This window comes from Drosophila biarmipes, chromosome 2R (genome assembly GCF_025231255.1).
Source record: "Drosophila biarmipes strain raj3 chromosome 2R, RU_DBia_V1.1, whole genome shotgun sequence".
Lineage (NCBI taxonomy): Eukaryota > Metazoa > Arthropoda > Insecta > Diptera > Drosophilidae > Drosophila > Drosophila biarmipes.
In genome coordinates this window covers 19,166,222-19,186,719 of record NC_066615.1, presented here as the reverse complement: position 1 = coordinate 19,186,719, position 20,498 = coordinate 19,166,222, and the positions used below count along the sequence as shown (strand labels likewise).

Genomic DNA, 20,498 nt, shown 5'->3' with positions numbered 1-20,498 from the left:
CAGCAAATATTTCCCTAATTGAAACGTGATCAGTGTACTGATCATTCCACAAAACAGCAAGCGTTATGACTTATGGAAATATTCGAAGAGTTCTGGCTGGCATAACTAGCACTCCCCGAACTCAAATCCTTAACGGAATCCCCAGGAACTGGCTGGAGTCAACGGAACTAACTGGCGAGCCGACTCCCAGAAGAATTATATTCTGCTCAGACAAATCACGTAGCCCGTCAAGATCCGCGATATGTGACGCGGGGTGGCGAGGTGGAGCTCTGAAGACTGTCACCTGCTGACATCGTCGTCGCTCCATCTTCATCTCCATCTCTTTTGGCGGTGCGATCTGATGTTTACTCATCGCGGGGCAATAAAACCGAAACCGAAATCCAAAATCCGATGAAAAAACCCCGGCCAGAAGGCAGCAGAAGAGGCAGCAGCGCCCGCTCGTAATTTCTGCGAGTACTTCGAAGCTTATCTAGTGCGCCCATCGTAATGGCAATCGTAAGCAGCCGAAGCCACGGAGCCAAGGTATAAAAGGCCCGGCTCTCGTTCGGGCAGTCAACAGTCGCTCGCCGGATACCGCCCACACTTAAGACCGAGTTCAGAAAGGATACTCCAACACCTCCGACATGTACAAGTTCGTCTTCCTCGTCTGCTCCGCCCTGCTGCTCAGCTATGTCCTGGCCAGGCCCCAGGATCAGCGGGCAGCAGCAGCCGCGCCCACAACGACCACCACACCTGCCACCATTGTCAAGCAGGATAATGTGAACAATGCCGATGGAAGCTTCAACAGCAGGTGAGCCACGAAGGGGTGTTGGACTGAAAAACAGAGTACTTATAGCCTTGATATCATAGCTACGAGACCTCCAATGGAATACGCGTGGAGAACATTGGCTACCTGAAGAAGATCATTGTGCCCAAGTCGGAGACCTCCGACGGCCAGGTGATCGACGAGCACGAGGAGCTGGTGCTCGTCCAGACCGGATCCTACAGCTACAGCGATCCCGACGGCAACATCATCACCCTGCGCTACGTGGCCGATGAGAACGGATTCCAGCCGGAGGGCGACCATCTGCCCGTGGCCCCGCAATAGTTTTATATACATGTATAGGCATAGATCCCATACTCCTTATAATATTTCGCTTGAAAGTATTATGCACTGCCTGTATGCCATACGAAATTGAAATGTTAGTCTTAAGCAAACACACACCGAACCGCCTGGAAAGAGAGAAATAAATATTGGAAACGATAATGAAAACGACAACCGAAGTGAAGTTACTTCTCAGCCTCGCGTGGCCTATAACATTACCTACCCGAATTGCCCTTCACGCAATGCGGTTAACACTGATGATCGAAAAGTGGCGGTGAGATGGGATGGTGATGCCGGTGTTGGTCATGAGCCAACTGCCGGATTTGTTTACACTGATGGTAAGAGCCCCCCGGCTCCAAATGACATTGATGCCGATATGATATAGGGCTCGGAATCGGAATTGGGTCTCAAGTGTGTTTGCCCAACCCAATGGGGAAGGCCCAGAATTCGTTTAATTGCTCTATAATGCGAATGATTAAACTGCCATTAGGCGTGGATTATGCCACTTCATCAGCGGTTAATGTGGGATCAGTTGACCAAGCATTGGGACACCGGAATGTTGCCATTTCTCTGGTGCTTCGGCATTGTTATTAGCAGTCTGCTGCAAATCCATCCTGCAGATACAGCCAGGTTGATTCCGGTGAGTCACCAGCCACTTAGAATCTGTTGTGATCCGTAAATATTGAATTTCCTAATTACAGAACTTGGGGTACTATGTGGAGATGAAGGAAATAGACTGCGTAGGTAATCCCGACTATTTTGCCAACCTCTTCTGCAGAATCCTCCCCCCAAACAATAGAACGATGGAGGCCTCTGTCAATATCATGCAAAAGTTGTCCATCTTTAGTGGTTCGCTCAGGGTATCGATACCCAATGCCAAAAAGGTCATAACCCAGATATTCAACATCACCTTCGATGTGTGCAAGGTTTTGCGCGAACGCAAGCGGAAGATGCTCATCGACCTTTTGGTCAACACTTTGGCCAGGAATAGTAACGCCAAGGCTTGGAAATGTCCTTTTCCGAAGGTTAATGCCTAGATCACTTTAAAAAAGAGCTTAGATACATTTATGAATTTTTTCAGGGTAAATTCGAGTCCAAAAACATTTCGGTTACTGATTTGCCGCCCATGCTATCCGAATCCGAGTTTTATGTCAACTTGGACTTCTTTGTACCCAGGGTGGCCATCGCAATGAATGTCACTCTGCATGGACATCTTTATGAGGTTGCTAAGGAAAAGGCCAGAAGGAAAAAATATTTGTAAAGCTGTTATCGTAGACTTTCTTCAAATAAATTAGAATTCTATTGTAGAAACCATTTTTTGAGTTTTACTTGATTTTGATATAATGATATAATAAACATTCCCAGTACTTATAACAAAGGAAATTGTCTTTGAATAGATTCTACGTACCTATTTTACACTTTCAATACACGACTTGGCCTTAAATTCTCTGCATACTTTGGGGCGCAAGCTTTTCTTTTAAAAATAATAGCGAATAGAAAATCTCTGGCTTCGATCTAAAGCAATAATATTATATGGAAAGCTGTTATCATAGTAATACCCCCTCTCATTTAACTAAGTTTTTACGCCCAATGGACAATTGAAAGCCAACAATATGTTTCGGATTGGTGATTACTTATATTTCGATAAAGTTTCAATCAGTGAACAGGCAAATTCAGTTTTCCACCGTCTGATCGACAGTAATGTTCTACCTGTGGCTGAGTTACATACGGATGATTTTGTTACTCATCCACCTGTTCCATTATACCGAAGCCAAGGTAAAATATAACTGATAAATTAAATATTTAAACATTAAAACTAATTTTCAGAGGCGTTTACGATGGGATTGCTTTGACTGTCAGATGGGTCCTCAATATGCTGATCAGATGAAGTGCAACGTGGGAGGCCTTAGGCGCTCCCTTTTAAATGTGGAGGTCCAATTGCTGACGGAACTGGACCAAATCAAGACCTATGTCAAAATATCGACTAGATTTAAGCCAAGCGTTATGTATCGCAAGTTCTTTGACATTACTTTTAATGGGTGCAAGGTGATATCCGACATGACTCAAGGAACCATGGTATCGAACATGTTCAATGCAGTCGTCAAGTCGAGCAATCAGCCCCGAAAGTGTCCCATAAAACAGGTTAATGTATTGCCTTTTCTACCTTACTCAATAATCGAATATGAACATTACAGGGCCTAATCTACTACCATAACATAAGTATCGAAGATGCCTTACCCATGTTTCTGCCCTCCGCCCAGCTCTTGGTTCAAGTGGACTTCTACTCTCGCCGGCAATTGTACTTGAACGTAAGCTTGAGAGGGGAAGTAACTGAAAAATAAATAAATCGGTTCCAACTATATTCGTTTTAGCGTTTAACAGACCACTTAAACGAACTGACCGCATTTAGCGTCCATAAACGAAGACATTAACGCTTGAAATCGGAACTGCGCGCTCAATCCGTACACAAACCCACTTAAAATGCAATCACGAAAAATATCAATTATTGGGCTATAATTATGAGAACCATTATCCGCGACTATTTTCACTTATAGCCTGTGCCTAGGCTTTCGAGCCAGACAGTAGTGATTGTTCAGAGCTACAATTGCCACATCATGGCTCAATTTCGATTGATATTCTTGCTGATTTTCTTGTCTAGCCAAAGTGAATCGGCCAAGGTTTGCTTTTGCGGATATACTACTCAGATTGAGACTCCTAATTAAATCTTGCATAGACTTTTTCCAAGGCACGCCTTCATCTGATGTGGAAAACTTTCGACTGCTCGGTGAATCCAAATTACATTTCCCAACACAAGTGCTTCATTTTGGAGCACGACAAATCTCTGATCACCTCCGAACTGAACTATATAAAGGATGTACACAAATTCAATGCCACCTTCAAGCTTTTCATGCCCCGAAGGCCCTCGCTACCGTTTCAAAAGGTAATCGATGTGAATGTGGACATTTGCCAGTTTGCCAAGGGAAACCATGGCCACCGATTCATGACAATCGTTGTGAAAGCCTTTGGAAAGCAGGGATCTCAGCTGAAGTGTCCCCATCCCAAGGTAATTCCCCGTAAGGTACCTCGAAGACATTTTGATATATCTTTTTCAGGGTTTATACACTTACCCCAATATAAACATTGCCGAAAATCTGCCGGCTTTTTTGCCGGAGACCGATTTCAAAATCGAAATGAATTTTTTAAACACCGATGCGTATCTGTTCAACACCAGCCTCACTGGATTCTTGTTCGATCCGATAAAAAGGAAGTCAAAGACTACTTAATGGACGAAAGTAAAATAAAATGTGTGCATTAAAAGCGGCTACCAGATGGCTTCCAAGGATTAAATCGAGATGGAAGGAGACGTAAAGGCAATTTGGAGCACTTTAGAATTAATCAAGTGCTTTATGGCCGGGCCACTTGTCACCCCAGCGGTACGTGATCTTTATGTCAAGTTCCGTTGACGATTGCCTCAAAATTGCCACTGGAGCATTATTTACGAGTCAAGCTCAAGATTGGCCGCATCGACAAGGCATTTCATTTCACAACCGACACGGCAGCAGCCTGAATATTTATGGCCAGCAGCGGGGTTCTGTTGGCCAAGTTGGCTCTCAGCCGAGCCGCCGAACGGAACCAAAATGTCAAATGTTGTTCATAAGAACGGCAAACGGCAGCAGATCTCGACAAATGCTAAGAATGTAAGGGTGAATTCGTTTGACATTTGCAGATGCAGCAATTTCCCTGTGTCAGTGGGTGAGTGGGGCAAAGTTTGTAGTGAGACGGTGGTTCGGTGGCTTTGTATCGCACTCGAAAGCTAACCTTGCCCAGCTTTCGTTTTTTATATCTCATTTTCGCCTGTGCGTGGAACTGCATCTCGAAAAGTTGCACAACCTGCAATGAATCACCAGCAACAGCAACAGCAGCAACATCAACGGGCACAGCAGCAACACCAGCAGACACGGCAGCAACATTGGCAATCTGGAGGCTTGGCGGGCGTTTGACTTGGAGTTGTGGGTGCGGAAGGCGAAGACGTGGCCAAAACACGATGGCCCAGAGGGGAGGAGGTCGCTTGTCGCAATAGGCGTTAGAGTTTTGCCGGCTCTTCGGCGGTTGTTCAACTCGAAGCAACTTGCAATCCTCCTCTCTGATTGAATTTGTCTTTTGTCTTTACCCCGAGTGATTCTCTCTCTTTGGCCCAAAACGCCTTATAGATTAACCCAATTGTTTGGCAACTAATTAACATTTGCCAAGACACGGGCCCGCTTTGAACTCAATTATCGTCTTGCCTCATCTGCCAGGCATTTTAGCTGTTACAACAATTCGCGCTTCGCTGGTGTTGGTATTGGATCCGCCAAACTGCCGCAATTACAAGAATGCGAATCCGAATCTGAGTCCGAGTCCGAGTGCGAATCTGTAAATGAATCCGAAACCGAAGCTGCGAGGGAGCAGCATCTTGAATGCACTTTTGCCGAGCTAAAGAGATAGAGAGAGAGAGCCAAAACAGTTCGAGCCGACTGGCGCTTTTGGCCAAGACAACAACGAAAGCAAAAAAAAAACAAACTCGTTCTGGCTTGTTTCTAAATAACGGCATTGCGAAGATGAACGACCGGACGCGCTGGCGGAGGACGGACATTTCGCAGACATTTGAGCCGGGCCTACAAGCGGGCCAAATACGAGCGGCGACAATAAGCCGGCCTAAGGTGGGTGCCACAGACGGAGGGTCTCAAGAATAGTCGAGACGGTTCGCGTACTCTGCAATATATTTTATCTCATTTTGATTTAATACTTATAACAGTAAGTCGGACTGTTGCCAAGGAGCTCAATTTAAAAAATATACCTTAAAATCAAAAGACTTAGGAAAGGAACTTGAGCAAAGGAGCTCCTTATAGAAAATTCACTTTAAAATCAAAAGACTTAGGAAACGAACTTTAGCCAGGGAGCTCCTCATGAGAAATGTAAATTAAAATCAAAAGACTTAGGAAACGAACTCGAGCTAAGATATTTTTATGAAATGCTCATTAAAATCAAAAGACTTAGGAAACGAACTTGAGCCAAGGGGCTCTATAAAAATATACTTTGTATCAAAAGACTTAGGAAACGAACTTGAACAAAAAAATTTATAATTTTAATGTGAATTTGACTAAAATTATTATTAGTTAAAACAAAAATTGGAAAAAAAATAGAAGTATATATTTTCTTGTTTATTTATTTAAATAAAGTATAATAACTCATAAGCAAGCTACTAAATAAAAAAAGGAATTCTTCTTTTAAATCGTTGAGGCTAATAGTACTACTACTACTAACTTTTATTATTTGTTGTATACCTACATATTTGCCATCGACTAAGCCTCTGGAACAGCCTCAATCGAGAGCGACAGTGAATTGATTTTTTCTATTTTAGCATTTAAGCGTCGACGAGCCTACAAACAACAATTACCGATCGGTCGGATCAGACAGCAGCAACAAAAACAAGAGCTACTATGGCGAATTCCACTTCCACCTCCAACCCCATCCCCATCCCCATCCCCATCTTCACCTGCATCTGCATCTCCAACTCCATCTGCATCCGAAACTGAAACAGAAACTGCAAATGCACGCTCTCCCATCGGCGGCTCACCTGTGTGGGTATTGGTATATGGGTATAAGTATGGACACGAGTGCAGCAGGAGGATTGGATCGGATCGGGTCGGAGCGAATCGCCTATATAAGGCCTAAATAGGGCCGCGCTTGGCACAGTGTCTAACGGAGCTTGCTTTCACTAGCCAGTGCATCAGTGCCAGCCAAACGGGCGACAAAGCGGTCCAAATCAGTGGAATACAGTGGATAAGCAGCAGAGACTCCTTGCGAAATGAAAGTGCTCGTAAGTGGCCCACTCAATAATTATTCCCAACCTATCGGAGTTTGTAATTTGGTGAAGTGCATCCAAGAATTAGTGGCAAGCACAAACTGAGATAACCTTCTTAAAAAATTGTGCAACGTGACGAATGTCAATGCTTAAAATGAAATACTATTTTATCAAGCATTTAAAAGATATAAGGACATTATCTAAAATGAGACAGTTTATCAATAGTTTCATTTAAAATGTTATGAGATTGTTTAACTGGTGATTTATTTTGTGGTAGCTTTTTGTTTCATTTCAAGAAAAAACTTTTATTTAAATTTCCTGAAAATTTAGAGGAGTTAGAGGGCTTCCCATTTTAAAAATAGTTTTAGTATTAAATCGTTATTGTCTAAAACATTATATTTGAAAAGCCCTTTTTTAAGAGTACCTCCTGGTACTTAGCTTGACATTAGCATTAGATTCTGACCCATGTATTTGTAATCTTAATCTGCAACGATTATTTGCAGATACTTCTTGTGTTGTTGGTCCTTTCCTGCCAGGGACAGCACCACCATCAGCACCAGCATCAGAATGTGAACAATATTCCGCGCGATGACAAACCAGATCATCATCGCCACGAAGATCACCGAGAGACCAGCACCTGGATACCCATAATCAAGTACAATAAAGAGCAGAGTGAGGACGGCAGCTACAAGACGGAGTACGAGACGGGCAACAGCATCGTACACGAGGAGACGGGCTTCCTCAAGGACTTCGACACGAATCCGAATGGCGTTTTGGTCCAGCATGGCCAGTACTCCTACCAATCGCCTGAAGGAACTTTGGTGAATGTGCAGTACACGGCCGACGAGAATGGATTCAGGGCAACGGGCGATCACATTCCCACTCCGCCGGCCATTCCCGAGGAGATCCAGAAGGGGCTAGACCAGATCTACGCCGGCATCAAGTTGCAGCAGGAGCGCCTGGAGCAGCGGGCCAAGTCGGATCCGGACTTTGCCAGGAAACTGGAGGAGCGGCGGGTGGCCAACCAGAATGGCCAGTACATCGGCCTGCTGGAGAACCAATAGACGAGTTCCGCCCACCCATCCAACCAACCATTCAACCCAGTCCCCCACCGAATCGATGATCCTGGAAACGTGACTCCTTCGCATTCTATATCAACAATTACACCAACAAGACTGTGATTTCACTCTGCAAGTTCTTCCAAAAGGCTCCACCCTTCTGATTGATAAACCCTGAATTACTCTCAAATTTCCAATTAAGTTCCGCACAAACACATACATACTCATAAACAGGGGCGCTCGCTCAATCAAAATAATAATATTTTATTAACGAGTGTGAAAGTTTCACTGCTTTGAAACAATAAAAGAAAAACTAACGTTTCCATTATGCCGAACCGACTTGATGATGGATTTACCATATTTTCTATTTTTTTCCGTTTTACAGCTGACCATATCCACGATGTGCAGACAGACGTGACAAAGCGTTTATGGGTCCTCATTATTTTCACATAGTGTTTCCCCATTTACCGTGCATCTTTCGTTGCTTTATTGTTTACTTCGCAGATCGAATTACCCCATACGACGTCAGTTTGTTGATCCCATTCCATGCAGGTTGGGTTTTTCCAATTTTCCATATTTCTACATCGCCGCCATGGAAATTTTCTTTCGAGAGGAGTCTCTCGACTGGTTGCTAGTTGCATAATTACGACAGATTCGCAAGTGCCATTCGAGTTGCCGGGCGGTTCAGAGGGGGCTTTGCCAGCCGGTTGAAGTGGTCCGTGAATGGGTTACTGGCGCAGCCTCAATACCTCCGCATTCTGCCAATTATTTCACAGGTTAGCGTTTCGAATTTTATTTGAGACGAGTAGCCCTTAGCTAGGCAAATATAGAAACCACCGTCATCAAGCCGAAAGAACAAACAGCCAAAAGACCTTTTGGGCCACCAAACGGCAAACGTTTTGGCCACTTATTTGCATAAAACGTAAACACACATATACTACATATGTGCTTAGGTCCCAAGCTGAACATAAATCAATTCCGCTGCATTTTCACCACCGCAGAAGCAGACCCCAAAAGCGGGGCCCCAAAGAATGTTTATTCGCCATTAAGTTTCAACGCTCTTGCGCATAATTAAGACGAAAAAAAAACCATATAATAACGAAGCCGAACAAAGGAAAATTTCTATGGCCCGTGATTAGAAAGAATCTTTCTTGTGGGCCTGCGCGGCCGCTGGAATTGATTTGGCCAACTCAGTTGCCGTTTAGAAGTCGTCGCGTGCAGATCGCAAATCGCCAACAACCGGGAAACATTACGAAGACCGGGAAAAAGAGGAAATACTGCGTTGCTCTACAAGTTCTTTGCCAGCTGAAAATCGAATTCGCGTAGCGTTACACCGAAAAACTGGTAGCGGCAGTATTGAAAACTGTGCGGGGAGTATCTTAAAGAAGAAAAGCGCCAGGGGAGAGCTTGACCGGCAGAAAAGTGAAGATGTGAAGAGCTATAGATACAGTGAGCCACACCAACGAGTGCCTGTGAATATTGATTTGACATCGAAGCTCCGTTAGAGAAGAAATAGCAGAGACCGAAAGAAAAACAAACAATAGATTGTTATTGTGGTCGCTGAAAACGAGAATGAATCAATAAAAACTTTGAAAACTAACAGTAAACTTGAAAAGTGGCACAGCATCTGCCAAAAAAAGTAAGCTAGCAAAATAGAAAGAGAGTTTTGGCATAATTTGAATATGCTTAGTCTTCGGGGAGAGGGCTTACTGTGCCTGCTGGTGGCTCTTAGTGGCTTCCAGCTAATTGCCCCACAACAACTGCAGGGTCCCCCTCGTCCCAGGGGGCGTATACGCATTGCGGACATGCAAATTCCCGCCTCTGCCGGCGGAGTAGCTGCCCCCTCCCTGGGAAATTGGCCAAGTCTGCCTGCTGCAGGTCCCATCAGCTCCACGGTGCACACCCACATTCCTCTGCTGCGCGAGGAGAAGGCCCCCCTGCCGGCCACGCCCAGCCAGGAGGCGGTGGTGTACGGCAACTGGAAGCCAGAGCATCCGGCGAAACCCGAGGACATGGAGGCGGAGTTGGAGTCGGATCAGCAGCCCAGGGAGAGGGAGAGGGTCTACGGGCGATTGGAGGCCATGCTCATGGGGTTTCCGGCAGATGGTAAGTTTCTATTATTTGGATACATAATAAAAGTAATGGAACGCTAATATATAAAATATTTAAAAATTACCTATTCATTCAAAATGGTTATCAGAAAGGTTGTTTTTATTAGTGTTAGCACCGTACTATCTTCCCTATGCTAAATCAAAAACAACTTTTTGACCTAAAAATCGGGTAAAAATTAAGGTATTAAGACTGCGAACGAGAAATTTGCCCTTTAATATTTTCATATTCAATCACTATCTTTACCTTGTCAAATAAAGGTTGTTTAAAAGTTTGTTTAATTTGTTTTAGTTTGTTTAATATTATTTTAGAAAAAAATAAATTTAAGTTTTTTAACTGATTAGTAATCAGTATAAAGAATCGTTAATTCCTTAAAGATAAACAAGCTAACGGTTCCCAAAAAGTATTCATATTTTAAAAAACTTTCGAGAAAAGTTTTATTTTAAAAATTTAAAATCCACTAAAATTGGAAACATAAAAGCTAAAATAATATGTATATCCCACAGCCATTGATGCCAAGCCGTCGAGTTCCAGTGAAGAGCAGATCGCTCCCATAGCACCTGGTGGCTATCAGAATCCCTCATACTCTCGGTCAGCAAGCTTCGAGAGATCGCCGGAGAAGCATGGTCGCCGCCGGATTACCTCTCAGCAAGCGCCACATCAATTCGAGGTGGTGAGGGTCAACAACACAGATCCCATATTGAAGACCGTGGCCAAGCAGATCAACGATTCCATAGAGTCTACGACGACGGACATCCGGAGAAATCCTCAGCACTCCGCCGACGACAACTGGATGCCCCTGCCGTATCCCTATCCCTATGATACCACCATGCCAGCGCCAGCAGCAACGAGCTCCATGATTCCGGGATTTATGCAATCCTCGGTGGTGCATCCGCCGGCACCCACACAGGCCACTCGGTCTACTGAGGGACTGCTCAACTGGCCCACTGATTTCATCGACAGCTCCGCAAACACGGCGAGCACCGAAAGGATTGACCGGAATCCACATGGGAACATCGACAGGCGCGATGAGAGCATCTCGGATCCGGCAGATGAGTACAAATACTACGAAGACTCGGTGAACTCCGCCCAGATGCACAGTGAGCTCAGTGTTCCGGAGACAATGCCCCTGAACATCACCCGGGTGGGCATCCCTTACGAGGATCGAAATGCTTCCGAGGAGCCGACCATTTGTGTGCCGCTCACTGTGTCGGAGACTTCGCTTTCCTCCGACAGCGTTGTGCCCCAGTTGGTGGAAGTGGAAAGGGTCTACTGCTTCCCCCTCCCCAAAGTGGAGATTCGGCCTGGTCACGTTCGCCCGCAGGTTGAAGAGGTGACCAGGGAGCAGGAGATCCAGGAGGCAGATATGGATGTACAACCAACGGAAGCGCCTGTACCTAGTGATTCCACTGCGGGCGCCACTCGAAGATCCTTTGGCATCCTCACACTGCTCCTCATCATAGGATGGAGCTTCCGGCCAGGAATTCGAACATAGAATTAGGATCCATTGACCTAAACACAACTCAGGGGCTATTCGCTATCTACAATTATTTACAAATTAAAGCTAAGCAAACATACCAAGTTTAAAAAGAGTTTTAGTGTTTTTTTTGCTGGCAACCGACGATTGAAGTAAGTATTTTGTCTAACTCTATATTGATTTTCTATTTCAATACTGGGAAAAATATGTTTAAAGACTTCGGAGCTTTATAAGCAATTTATAAAATTGTCTAAAACACCATTCTGCTGCCCACAGATGTCCTGCTAGCGCCGTTCTTGACCCACAGCCATTTTATGTTCGCCCAGCAGCTGATGGGGCTTGAACCCCTCCTCCAAGAGTGCTGTTTGGTAATCCACATCTCATAATTCCACTTGTCAAACATGTTTTAAACAAAATATAAAAATATATTTATAAATGTTTAGAAACTATGTTAGTTTCCCGGATTAATGGGTATTTTATAGTGCACAAATGACTCGCATTGTCGATAAGAATAAAACTATAATCAATATTTTTGTCCATATCAGTTTATAAATTTTCATTGATTTCCAAACACTCTCTTTCTCACTTTTCTTATCAATACCTATTGTGATTCATATTTTTCATTCATAAAAATTACTACAAGCTTTAAAATGCGTAAAGCTTATTGATGACAGTTTAAAAGGCGTACAGCTTCTTGATAACAGTTCAACAGTATCAATTACTTAGGTGTTAGCCCCTCTTTTGGCAAGAAACTCTTCGCGTGATGCCTTGCGTAGGGTTTTTCCATTGGCACTACTCGGTAGCTTTTCTGTGAACTGAACTCCGGAGTATAGCTGTTTTTCCTTTGCGGGCAGGTGCTTGGCCACATGGTCTACAATATCCTGGGCACTTATTTCAGAACCTGGAACCTTGACCACCAGAGCACCGGCCTCATCGCCCACCCGCTCATCGTAGATGCCAACAACGCAAACTTCCTGCACTTGCGGAAGCTTCGAGATAACACTCTCGATCTCGGTGGGCCAATAGCTGAGGTATTCATACCGGAGCATCTCCTTCTTCCGATCCACTATGTAGAGGAAGTTGTGCTCATCAAAGTAGCCAAGATCTCCGGTGTGGTACCAGCCCTCGGAGTCCCGCAGCTTGTGGGTCTCCTCAGGATTTCCGTAGTAGCCATTCCAGTGGAGGTCCGTGTGGACATACAGTTCACCAACCTGGTTGTAAGTCAGGTTCTTCCCTTCCTCATCCACAATACGCATTCGAACTCCCGGCACCGGCCTTCCCACCGAAGACAGATTATGGATTCCAGCATTCGATGTTACGATCCCCATCTCGGTCATTCCGTAACCGCAGCTTAGTATTGCACAATTGCAAAGCTCCTGGGCCTTCTTCAATGTGGCAGACGAAACCCAACCACCGGTATAGTGGATGTTCTTGATGGAGGCCAGGGCCTCTGGCGTGGCATGGGGGCTACTTGTAAGGGCGGAGAGATATCTGGGGGGCAGTACTGCCACATGGATCTTGTACTTCTTAACTATTTCCACAAAATACTCGGGGGTAAAGGGTTTGTTTGTTATGACTCGGGTGACACCCAAAACTGTATTGAAGATAAACGTTACGAGTCCGGTCAACCAGTCCAGGCAACTGGGTGTATAGATAACCACTTCATTGCAGCCCACCCTGGAAGAATACATTATGATAAACTTTATGAAAGTCTAGCATTATATGGCCTCCAACTCACATGGTGTCATTTATCAGGCTGCCATTAGATATGCAGACAGCCTTGGGCAGGCCAGTGGTTCCCGATGAGCACAGGATCACCACAGTTTGACCGGCTCCCTCCTTAAGAGGCTCTGGCCTAAAATAATCTTTGTTAAGTTACCAATATCAATGGTCTAAGTTAAGGACCAATACTAACTGGTACATTCTTTCAGTGGCTGTGGGATCCAGTAGGGTTTCAATACTCAGTACTCCTTCAACGTGATCAGTGAGGGTATAGATATCTGGAGACCAACCAATAGTGGCAGCTTGGATCTTTCTAACATCGGTTCCATCGCAGAATATCAGTTTTGGCTTCGTTATGGAGAACACATGGGCAGTGGTAGCTGAATAGGAGGTTCTGTGATTGATGAACCAATTTCAAAAAGATATGTTTATACTTACCCTCGTCTAGCAAGGTACTAATAGAATGGAAGGGTGTTCCATTTAGAAGACATGCCACTCCCAATGGCATGGAATATGTAGAGCTTTGCATAGCAATGCCAATGACATCCTTGTGACCCAGTTCACGTTTTTTGAAGAACTGAGCAATCCGTATGGCCCATGAAAGTGCTTGCTCATAGGTCACCTCCAACCCATCAACATCGTTTATCTGTTTCGAATTTAAAGATATAAGCCACTGTATCCTCACATATCTGGCTTGCTTAACTTACCTGACACACATTCTTCGGCCAAGTTTTCATGGTATTGAATATGATTTTACCCACAGAAGTGTCTTGGTTGTAGGTTGATGTCCTTTTGGCCCCACTCCATATTCTATCCGTCTCACTATAGGTCGCGGTTGATCCTGCCATGCTTTTAAATACTCCACAGACCTGTTCTCAATCACAAACTCTGAAAGACTGCAAAGTTCTTAACCAAAAAGCTGTATTTATAGGAAGTTTATAGCAAATAAAGGTCTTTGTTTGTGAGAAGGTCTTATCAGAAACAGTCGAAAGTTCAGCAAGCCCTTAGATTTTTAGTTATGGCAATTAAATACTCTAAAGAATGGGAAGTCAAATTTTTGAATTCTTAAATGCGTTTCACGAAATATTTAATTTATTTATTTATTTTATAACTTCTAGTCAAAATTAATTATTAAACATTTTAGGACTTAAAAGTTTTTAGTAAACATTTTTTTTTATTTAAAATGGATATTTACATTGAAAAGATTTAATTTTTTATCATTATTATCAACAACAATATCTAAATTATGATACTAAGCTCTTAAGAGAAATTTTGTAATTTAAAGTCCACTAACCATTCTATCACTGTATTTATCAATATACGTATCGTCAAGAAAAAATTCTTCAGAAAAAGATCTTTAAAAGTTCTAGTAACGCTTGATCAGCAGTTTTTTTAATCAAATGCAAATCATGCTTACTCAGCCGTTTTTCGTATCTAATCAAGTCCAGCGACAAAATAAATCGAAGTAATCAAATTACGAAACTCTAATCGGGTAAATTTATCTGTATTCAGAAATCAATGTAAGATACTTTCGTCAAGTATAATTATACAAATGTTAAAGTTTGATGCTGATAATCCAGCTTGATAAGTAGTCCATCGAAAGTAAATCAACTTGAAAGATAATGGTTATTATGTGTTTACTTGGTACTTTTTTGCTTTAGTCAACTTATCAAATCTCTAAATTCTTCGTTTATAACTTTCGATAAATTATACCCTTTAATGTTGGAGTAAAGGGTATATTAGACTTGTCGGTAAGTATGTTACAGGTAGAAGTTACCATTCCCGACCCTCTAAAAAATAATAAATAATAATAATAACAATAAATAATAAAAATAGGGCTAGATAGACTTATTTTTAGAACATTCCAACAAGGCTTAAAGCAGAAATACATTTAATTCACATTAACTGGCAACTTCTTTGCCACGTTATCCAAAATCTCATTTTTTATTCAGCACTTACTTTATCTAATCAATCTACGTTTTTAATGTTCCTAAAAGAGCATATCTAATCACAAAAGCTTAATTGCTTGGACGTATTTAAGCGATTTACTATCTAAGAATCGAGTAGGTTTTCATTGATAAGAAATGTATTAGTTAAACAAACGGCAATTCATGTTATCAGAGTCCTATCTAATCGTTTTTGTTTTAATTGCTATTATATTCTAAATTCTGTTTCGGAACTGTCTCAACTGATTGGATGAACACGCACAATTGTTTTTTAGCAATAGGGGATAGAAGTCGTACATCCGGTTATTTCAGCATAAGCATTGAGATATACTCTCGATAAAGCCTAACACTATCTTTGGACATACGTATTGTTTTAATGGTTGGTTTAGTAGCTTAAATTATGCTTGATCAGCAGGTATTTCGTTATAGTGGACTTCATGCTCACATAGCAGTTTTTCGATTCTAATCGAGCATCTTTATCTGTATTCGAATCAAAAATAAAATTAAGATATTCTCTTAATTTTAGGAGTTTTATCAGGTCAACTTAAAAGATAAAAGTCAATGTTTATATTATACTGATTAAATTTGCAGGCTCCACATTTACTATAATGATCCATGAAATAAAAATTATTGAACTTTCTAGTTATAACATTTGATTTGTATTATCCTTATCACTTAATGGTTAAGGACCACTTTAAAAGATGTTTGATTAAATGACATTTGTACGTTATTGCTATGTGTTTAATTAATACATTTTCAGCATTTAACTTATTTACGAAAGTGTTTAGAAAGAGTGAGCAGTACGACAATAGTAGGAACTTTAATGTTACCCTTATTATAAAATCTTATTTTCCGGCTCCTTTTTTAGCAATGAATTCCTCTCGCGCCACCCGACGCAGTGTCTTTCCATTCAGATTGGCGGGCAGTTTATCCGTAAACTGGACTCCGGAGTGTAGTTGCTTTTGGATAGAGGGTAGTCTCTTGGCCACGTGGTCCACAATCTCCTGAGCGGTAATTGAAGACTGCTTCCTTCTGACCACCAGTGCTCCAGCAGCATCCCCCTGTTGCTCATCGTAGATGCTAATGACACACACCTCCTCCACCTGGGGCAGCTCCGAGATTACACCTTCGATCTCAGAGGGCCAGTAGTGGTTGCCCTGGTACTTGAGGATCTCCTTCTTGCGGTCGACCACATAGAGCAGGTTCTGATCATCAAAATAGCCCAGGTCACCGGTGTGAATCCATCCCTCAGGGTCCTGAGTTTTACGAGTATCCTCTGGATTGCCGTAGTAGCCACTCCAATGAAGTCCTGTGTGGACATAGATCTCTCCCTGCTCATTGTAACCCAGGTTTTTGCCATCATCGTCCACAATGCGAATTCTCATTCCCGGAAATGGTTTGCCAGCGGTGTTGATGTTTCCAAGTCCGATATTATAGGCCACTCCACCCACCTCGGTCAATGCATATCCCGAGATCAACATTGCGTTTGGACAAAGCTCCTGAATCTTTCTCAGTGTAGTCATGGACGTGAATCCACCTCCGTAGACTACACTGCGAAGGGATGCTAAGGCCTCCTTTGTGGCCCCGGGAAATCCGACGAGGGCAGACATATAGCGCGGGGGCAGTATAATAGAGTTGATCTTGTACTTCTGAACAAGCTTGACAAAGTAGTCCGGTGCAAATAGCTTATTGGTTATAATCCTGGTGGAGCCCACTATTGTGCTCCAGAGGAAGGAAGTCAGGCCGCTGTACCAATCCAGTCCACTGGCAGAAAATGTGACCAATTCGCTGTTTATCGTACTGTCAGGAAATAAAAGTGGTTGGAAAATTTCTAAGGATCATGTAGCACAAGAGCTTACGAGAAATCCAGAATAACAGCTTGCTTCGATATGCAGACAGCCTTGGGTAACCCAGTGGTTCCAGAAGAGCACAAGATGGCCACAGTCTGCTTGCCCCCTTCTGTCAGAGGTTCAGGTCTATCATAAGTTAGTTTAGTTATTTTCAATTAGTAAATATATTATTATCTAAAACTCACTGGTAAAACATTTCGGTTTTAGTGGGATCCAAGAGGGTTTCAATATAGGGCACTCCTTCAATGGGGTCGGAGACGATAAAGATCTCTGGTTCCCATCCTTTAGTCGCCGAACGAACCTTCTCGTACTCCTGTCCATCGCAGAATAACACTTTTGGTTTTGTTATTGAGAAAATGTGTGTCAAGGTAGCTAAAATTGAAAGTGTTACTATGATAAGGGGCTGCGCCGATACCATTTAATCGCTAACCTTCGTCCCACACCGGATTCACAGCGTGGAAGGCTGTTCCGTTCAACAGACAAGCAACAGCTACAGGCGTTACATATGTTGAGTTCCTCGCAGTAATGCCTATTACATCCGGATGTTTCAGTCCCTTTTTCTTTAAGTTCTGAGCAATACGAACAGCCCAAGTTATGGCCTGCTGAAAAGTCAGTTCTACGCCGTCCACATCGTTGATCTATTTTTGGGTGTTATGTCTGTAATGCCCATCAGTTTCTAAAGCATTTGAACTCACCTGACAGACATTCTTCGGCCAGTTCCTCATGACGTTGTATATTATCTTTCCCAGAGAAGTCTCATCGGTGTATATAGCAATCCGTTTAGCTCCACTCCAGATCCGCTCCCTCGCATCGTAAATGGTTGGTGTTCGGTCCATTCTTTAGGTTATTTGATTCCCTTCGCTTGAAAACCCACTCAAAACTACCAGTCTGGCCAAGAGAGAAATAATAGAAGCTAGAGCTTTAAAAAGCTGTTTTATTTAGAACTTATGCTATCTTATCAACCAAAAACATAAACGAAGCATTCTTAATCACTAAAGCTTTATTTCCCTGAATTCTCTACACTATTGGCCATCTACAAATCGTAAAAGTCTGCAGCAATAAGAACATTTACATGAGTTAAGAAGTCGTAATCTTGAAAGATAACAGCCAATATGTGCTTATCTAAGACTGAATAAATAGTTGGACTCAGCATTTACTTGAATGTTTCAGTGAATTTAACTAAACCTGCAAAAAGGTTTCTATTACTGTAAGGATTATCCGTAGTAAGGATAAACAAACTTTCTCGTTGAGTTCTGTATAACAACTGAGTTTATTCTAACAAAGTATTCTCTTAAGCAGCTAACATGAAATTCTGCCCGCAGATGGTCATAAAACATATGAAGTACATATGGACTACGCGTAAGTGGTCGTTGCATCTCGAGATATCCATAATGGGCACAGCCTTAGGATATGTCTAAGTGATTCCTTCATATAATTATAAAAATGTCTATAACATTAAATTTATCTTATCCTTATCTTTGGAAAACCTTATTTTCCACCTCCTTTTCTAGCAACGAATTCCTCTAGCGCCATACGACGCAACGTCTTTCCATTTGGGTTGGTGGGCAGTTTAGCCGTAAACTGGACTCCGGCGTGGAGCTGCTTCTGGATTGAAGGCAACCTCTTGGCCACATGATCCAAAATATCCTTTGCGGTAATTGAGGACTCCTTTTGCTTGACCACCAGTGCACCAGCCGCATCCCCCTGTTGCTCATCGTAGATGCTAATGACACACACCTCCTCCACCTGGGGCAGCTCCGAGATTACGCCTTCGATCTCAGAGGGCCAGTAGTGGTTGCCCTGGTACTTGAGTATCTCCTTCTTGCGGTCGACCACATAGAGCAGGTTCTGATCATCAAAATAGCCCAGGTCACCGGTGTGAATCCATCCCTCAGGGTCCTGAGTTTTACGAGTATCCTCTGGATTGCCGTAGTAGCCACTCCAATGAAGTCCTGTGTGGACATAGATCTCTCCCTGCTCATTGTGACCCAGGTTTTTCCCATCATCGTTCACAATGCGAACTCTAATTCCCGGTATTGGTTTGCCAGTTGTGTTGACGTTTGCGAGTCCGAAATTAAACGCAACTCCACCCACCTCGGTCAATCCGTATCCAGAAATCAACAGTGCATTTGGACAGAGCTCCTGTATCTTTTTAAGGGTAGTCATGGACGTGAATCCACCTCCGTAGGATATGCTCCGAAGGGAGGCTAAGGCCTCCTTTGTGGCCCCGGGAAATGCGACGAGGGCAGACATATGGCGCGGGGGCAGTATAACAGAGTTGATCCTATACTTTTCAACGAGCTTCACAAAGTAGTCCGGTGCGAATGGGTTGCTGGTTATAATCCTGGTGCAGCCAACCACTGTGCTCAAGAGGAAAGAAGTCAGACCACTGTACCAATCCAGTCCACTGGCAGAAAATACGACCGATTCGCTGTTCAACATACTGTCAGGAAAATACAAAACCATTAGGAAATTTCTAAAGATCATAGATCATAGGTAACATCACAGGACTTACGAAAAATCCATGAAAAGAGTTTGATTCGAAATGCAGACAGCCTTGGGTAACCCAGTGGTTCCAGAAGAGCACAGTATGGCCACAGTCTGCTTGCCGCCTTCTGCCAAAGGTTCAGGCCTACAATGAGGCTTAATTATTTTCCAGATTCCAAATATATAATTGTCAGGAACTCACTGGTAAAACATTTCGGTTTTTGTGGGATCCAAAAGTGTTTCGATGTGAGGCACCCCCTCGATGGGGTCAGTGATGGTAAAGATCTCCGGTTCCCATCCTTTGGTCGCGGAACGAACCTTCTCGTACTCCTGTCCATCGCAGAATATTATAGTTGGTTTGGTTATCGAGAAAATGTGTCTCAACGTAGCTGAAGTCAGAAATAAAATGATGACTATGCAAAAACTGAATATTGTGATAACTCACCTTCGTCCGAGACTGGATTTACCGCGTGGAAGGCTGTTCCATTCAAGAGACAAGCAACAGCCACAGGCGTTACATATGTTGAGTTCCTCGCAGTAATGCCTATTACATCCGGATGTTTCAGTCCCTTTTTCTTTAAGCTCTGAGCAATACGAACAGCCCAGGTTATGGCCTTCTCAAAGGTCAGTTCCACGCCGTCCACATCGTTGATCTTTTTTTGGGTGTTATCTCTTAGACTGCCTATCGTTATCCGAAGCATTTGGACTCACCTGACAGACATTCTTCGGCCAGTTCCTCATGACGTTGTATATTATCTTCCCCAGAGAAGTATCATCGGTGTATGTAGCGACTCGTTTGGCTCCACTCCAGATCCGCTCCCTAGCATCGAAAGTGGTTGGTATTCTCTCCATGCTTCGGGTTTCGACTTCCTCCTTTGAAATCACAATCTAAACTACCAGTCGGGGCCAAGGGAGATTGT

At 43.2% G+C, this 20,498-nt stretch overlaps 9 protein-coding genes across 11 annotated transcripts; 7 read left to right on the top strand and 2 right to left on the bottom strand.

Moving 5' to 3' along the window:
• Positions 1 to 548: 548 nt before the first annotated feature.
• Positions 549 to 1,258, top strand: LOC108022208 (cuticle protein CP14.6). Its single transcript, XM_017091062.3, has 2 exons — positions 549 to 790; positions 850 to 1,258. The coding sequence occupies exons 1-2, from the start codon at positions 624 to 626 to the stop codon at positions 1,085 to 1,087; spliced, it is 405 nt and encodes a 134-aa protein (XP_016946551.1). The 5' UTR covers positions 549 to 623; the 3' UTR covers positions 1,088 to 1,258.
• Positions 1,259 to 1,637: 379 nt separating this feature from the next.
• On the top strand, positions 1,638 to 2,345 carry LOC108022419 (uncharacterized). Its single transcript, XM_017091305.1, has 3 exons — positions 1,638 to 1,724; positions 1,786 to 2,109; positions 2,166 to 2,345. Exons 1-3 carry the CDS (start codon positions 1,641 to 1,643, stop codon positions 2,343 to 2,345), a joined length of 588 nt encoding a protein of 195 aa, XP_016946794.1. The 5' UTR covers positions 1,638 to 1,640.
• A 470-nt stretch (positions 2,346 to 2,815) lies between these two features.
• On the top strand, positions 2,816 to 3,426 carry LOC108022087 (uncharacterized). The gene is made up of 3 exons (XM_017090932.1): positions 2,816 to 2,860; positions 2,912 to 3,226; positions 3,280 to 3,426. The coding sequence occupies exons 1-3, from the start codon at positions 2,816 to 2,818 to the stop codon at positions 3,424 to 3,426; spliced, it is 507 nt and encodes a 168-aa protein (XP_016946421.1).
• A 252-nt stretch (positions 3,427 to 3,678) lies between these two features.
• Positions 3,679 to 4,407, top strand: LOC108022436 (uncharacterized). The gene is made up of 3 exons (XM_050887649.1): positions 3,679 to 3,762; positions 3,819 to 4,148; positions 4,198 to 4,407. Exons 1-3 carry the CDS (start codon positions 3,700 to 3,702, stop codon positions 4,366 to 4,368), a joined length of 564 nt encoding a protein of 187 aa, XP_050743606.1. The 5' UTR covers positions 3,679 to 3,699; the 3' UTR covers positions 4,369 to 4,407.
• Positions 4,408 to 5,642: 1,235 nt separating this feature from the next.
• LOC127011022 (uncharacterized) lies at positions 5,643 to 6,803 on the top strand. Its single transcript, XM_050887800.1, has 2 exons — positions 5,643 to 5,784; positions 6,486 to 6,803. The coding sequence occupies exons 1-2, from the start codon at positions 5,683 to 5,685 to the stop codon at positions 6,801 to 6,803; spliced, it is 420 nt and encodes a 139-aa protein (XP_050743757.1). The 5' UTR covers positions 5,643 to 5,682.
• A 22-nt stretch (positions 6,804 to 6,825) lies between these two features.
• On the top strand, positions 6,826 to 8,326 carry LOC108022338 (endocuticle structural glycoprotein SgAbd-2). The gene is made up of 2 exons (XM_017091200.3): positions 6,826 to 6,944; positions 7,433 to 8,326. The coding sequence occupies exons 1-2, from the start codon at positions 6,933 to 6,935 to the stop codon at positions 7,991 to 7,993; spliced, it is 573 nt and encodes a 190-aa protein (XP_016946689.1). The 5' UTR covers positions 6,826 to 6,932; the 3' UTR covers positions 7,994 to 8,326.
• Positions 8,327 to 9,669: 1,343 nt separating this feature from the next.
• LOC108022299 (uncharacterized) lies at positions 9,670 to 11,591 on the top strand. The gene is made up of 2 exons (XM_017091159.3): positions 9,670 to 10,093; positions 10,603 to 11,591. The coding sequence occupies exons 1-2, from the start codon at positions 9,670 to 9,672 to the stop codon at positions 11,589 to 11,591; spliced, it is 1,413 nt and encodes a 470-aa protein (XP_016946648.1).
• A 522-nt stretch (positions 11,592 to 12,113) lies between these two features.
• LOC108022200 (uncharacterized) lies at positions 12,114 to 16,108 on the bottom strand. 2 transcript variants are annotated; one of them, XM_050887829.1, is made up of 6 exons: positions 16,072 to 16,108; positions 14,003 to 14,183; positions 13,734 to 13,941; positions 13,489 to 13,675; positions 13,312 to 13,428; positions 12,114 to 13,250 (listed from the first exon to the last, which is right to left on the bottom strand). In XM_050887829.1, exons 2-6 carry the CDS (start codon positions 14,141 to 14,143, stop codon positions 12,296 to 12,298), a joined length of 1,608 nt encoding a protein of 535 aa, XP_050743786.1. In that variant the 5' UTR covers positions 14,144 to 14,183; positions 16,072 to 16,108; the 3' UTR covers positions 12,114 to 12,295. The 2 variants fall into 2 exon arrangements, with proteins under 2 accessions (XP_050743786.1, XP_016946542.1); XM_017091053.2 differs by lacking the exon at positions 16,072 to 16,108 and adding an exon at positions 14,713 to 14,798 and having other exon boundaries at positions 14,003 to 14,191.
• Positions 15,885 to 20,438, bottom strand: LOC108023077 (luciferin 4-monooxygenase). 2 transcript variants are annotated; one of them, XR_007764033.1, is made up of 6 exons: positions 20,290 to 20,438; positions 20,024 to 20,231; positions 19,781 to 19,967; positions 19,607 to 19,723; positions 18,249 to 19,534; positions 17,958 to 17,979 (listed from the first exon to the last, which is right to left on the bottom strand). XR_007764033.1 is itself a non-coding variant. In XM_017092328.3 (5 exons), the coding sequence occupies exons 1-5, from the start codon at positions 17,925 to 17,927 to the stop codon at positions 16,087 to 16,089; spliced, it is 1,608 nt and encodes a 535-aa protein (XP_016947817.1). In that variant the 3' UTR covers positions 15,885 to 16,086. The 2 variants fall into 2 exon arrangements, 1 of the variants encoding a protein (XP_016947817.1); XM_017092328.3 differs by lacking the exons at positions 17,958 to 17,979; positions 18,249 to 19,534; positions 19,607 to 19,723; ... (1 more) ...; positions 20,024 to 20,231; positions 20,290 to 20,438 and adding exons at positions 15,885 to 17,041; positions 17,101 to 17,217; positions 17,277 to 17,463; positions 17,522 to 17,729; positions 17,787 to 17,927.
• Between the last annotated feature and the right edge of the window lie 60 nt (positions 20,439 to 20,498).

Coding starts and splice junctions, on each gene's coding strand:
- LOC108022208 (XM_017091062.3), top strand. CDS start 624: ATGTACAAGTTCGTCTTCCTCGTCTGCTCCGCCCTGCTGCTCAGCTAT. Junction 791..849: donor GATGGAAGCTTCAACAGCAG/GTGAGCCACGAA, acceptor TTGATATCATAG/CTACGAGACCTCCAATGGAA.
- LOC108022419 (XM_017091305.1), top strand. CDS start 1,641: ATGTTGCCATTTCTCTGGTGCTTCGGCATTGTTATTAGCAGTCTGCTG. Junction 1,725..1,785: donor ATACAGCCAGGTTGATTCCG/GTGAGTCACCAG, acceptor TCCTAATTACAG/AACTTGGGGTACTATGTGGA. Junction 2,110..2,165: donor GGAAATGTCCTTTTCCGAAG/GTTAATGCCTAG, acceptor GAATTTTTTCAG/GGTAAATTCGAGTCCAAAAA.
- LOC108022087 (XM_017090932.1), top strand. CDS start 2,816: ATGATTTTGTTACTCATCCACCTGTTCCATTATACCGAAGCCAAG. Junction 2,861..2,911: donor TCCATTATACCGAAGCCAAG/GTAAAATATAAC, acceptor ACTAATTTTCAG/AGGCGTTTACGATGGGATTG. Junction 3,227..3,279: donor GAAAGTGTCCCATAAAACAG/GTTAATGTATTG, acceptor TGAACATTACAG/GGCCTAATCTACTACCATAA.
- LOC108022436 (XM_050887649.1), top strand. CDS start 3,700: ATGGCTCAATTTCGATTGATATTCTTGCTGATTTTCTTGTCTAGCCAA. Junction 3,763..3,818: donor GCCAAAGTGAATCGGCCAAG/GTTTGCTTTTGC, acceptor AATCTTGCATAG/ACTTTTTCCAAGGCACGCCT. Junction 4,149..4,197: donor TGAAGTGTCCCCATCCCAAG/GTAATTCCCCGT, acceptor TATCTTTTTCAG/GGTTTATACACTTACCCCAA.
- LOC127011022 (XM_050887800.1), top strand. CDS start 5,683: ATGAACGACCGGACGCGCTGGCGGAGGACGGACATTTCGCAGACATTT. Junction 5,785..6,485: donor CGACAATAAGCCGGCCTAAG/GTGGGTGCCACA, acceptor TTTCTATTTTAG/CATTTAAGCGTCGACGAGCC.
- LOC108022299 (XM_017091159.3), top strand. CDS start 9,670: ATGCTTAGTCTTCGGGGAGAGGGCTTACTGTGCCTGCTGGTGGCTCTT. Junction 10,094..10,602: donor CATGGGGTTTCCGGCAGATG/GTAAGTTTCTAT, acceptor TATATCCCACAG/CCATTGATGCCAAGCCGTCG.
- LOC108022200 (XM_050887829.1), bottom strand. CDS start 14,143: ATGGCAGGATCAACCGCGACCTATAGTGAGACGGATAGAATATGGAGT. Junction 13,942..14,002: donor GGCCGAAGAATGTGTGTCAG/GTAAGTTAAGCA, acceptor AATTCGAAACAG/ATAAACGATGTTGATGGGTT. Junction 13,429..13,488: donor GCCACTGAAAGAATGTACCA/GTTAGTATTGGT, acceptor AGATTATTTTAG/GCCAGAGCCTCTTAAGGAGG.
- LOC108023077 (XM_017092328.3), bottom strand. CDS start 17,927: ATGGACCGAACACCAACCATTTACGATGCGAGGGAGCGGATCTGGAGT. Junction 17,464..17,521: donor GAATCCGGTGTGGGACGAAG/GTTAGCGATTAA, acceptor TTTCAATTTTAG/CTACCTTGACACACATTTTC. Junction 17,218..17,276: donor AAAACCGAAATGTTTTACCA/GTGAGTTTTAGA, acceptor AACTTATGATAG/ACCTGAACCTCTGACAGAAG.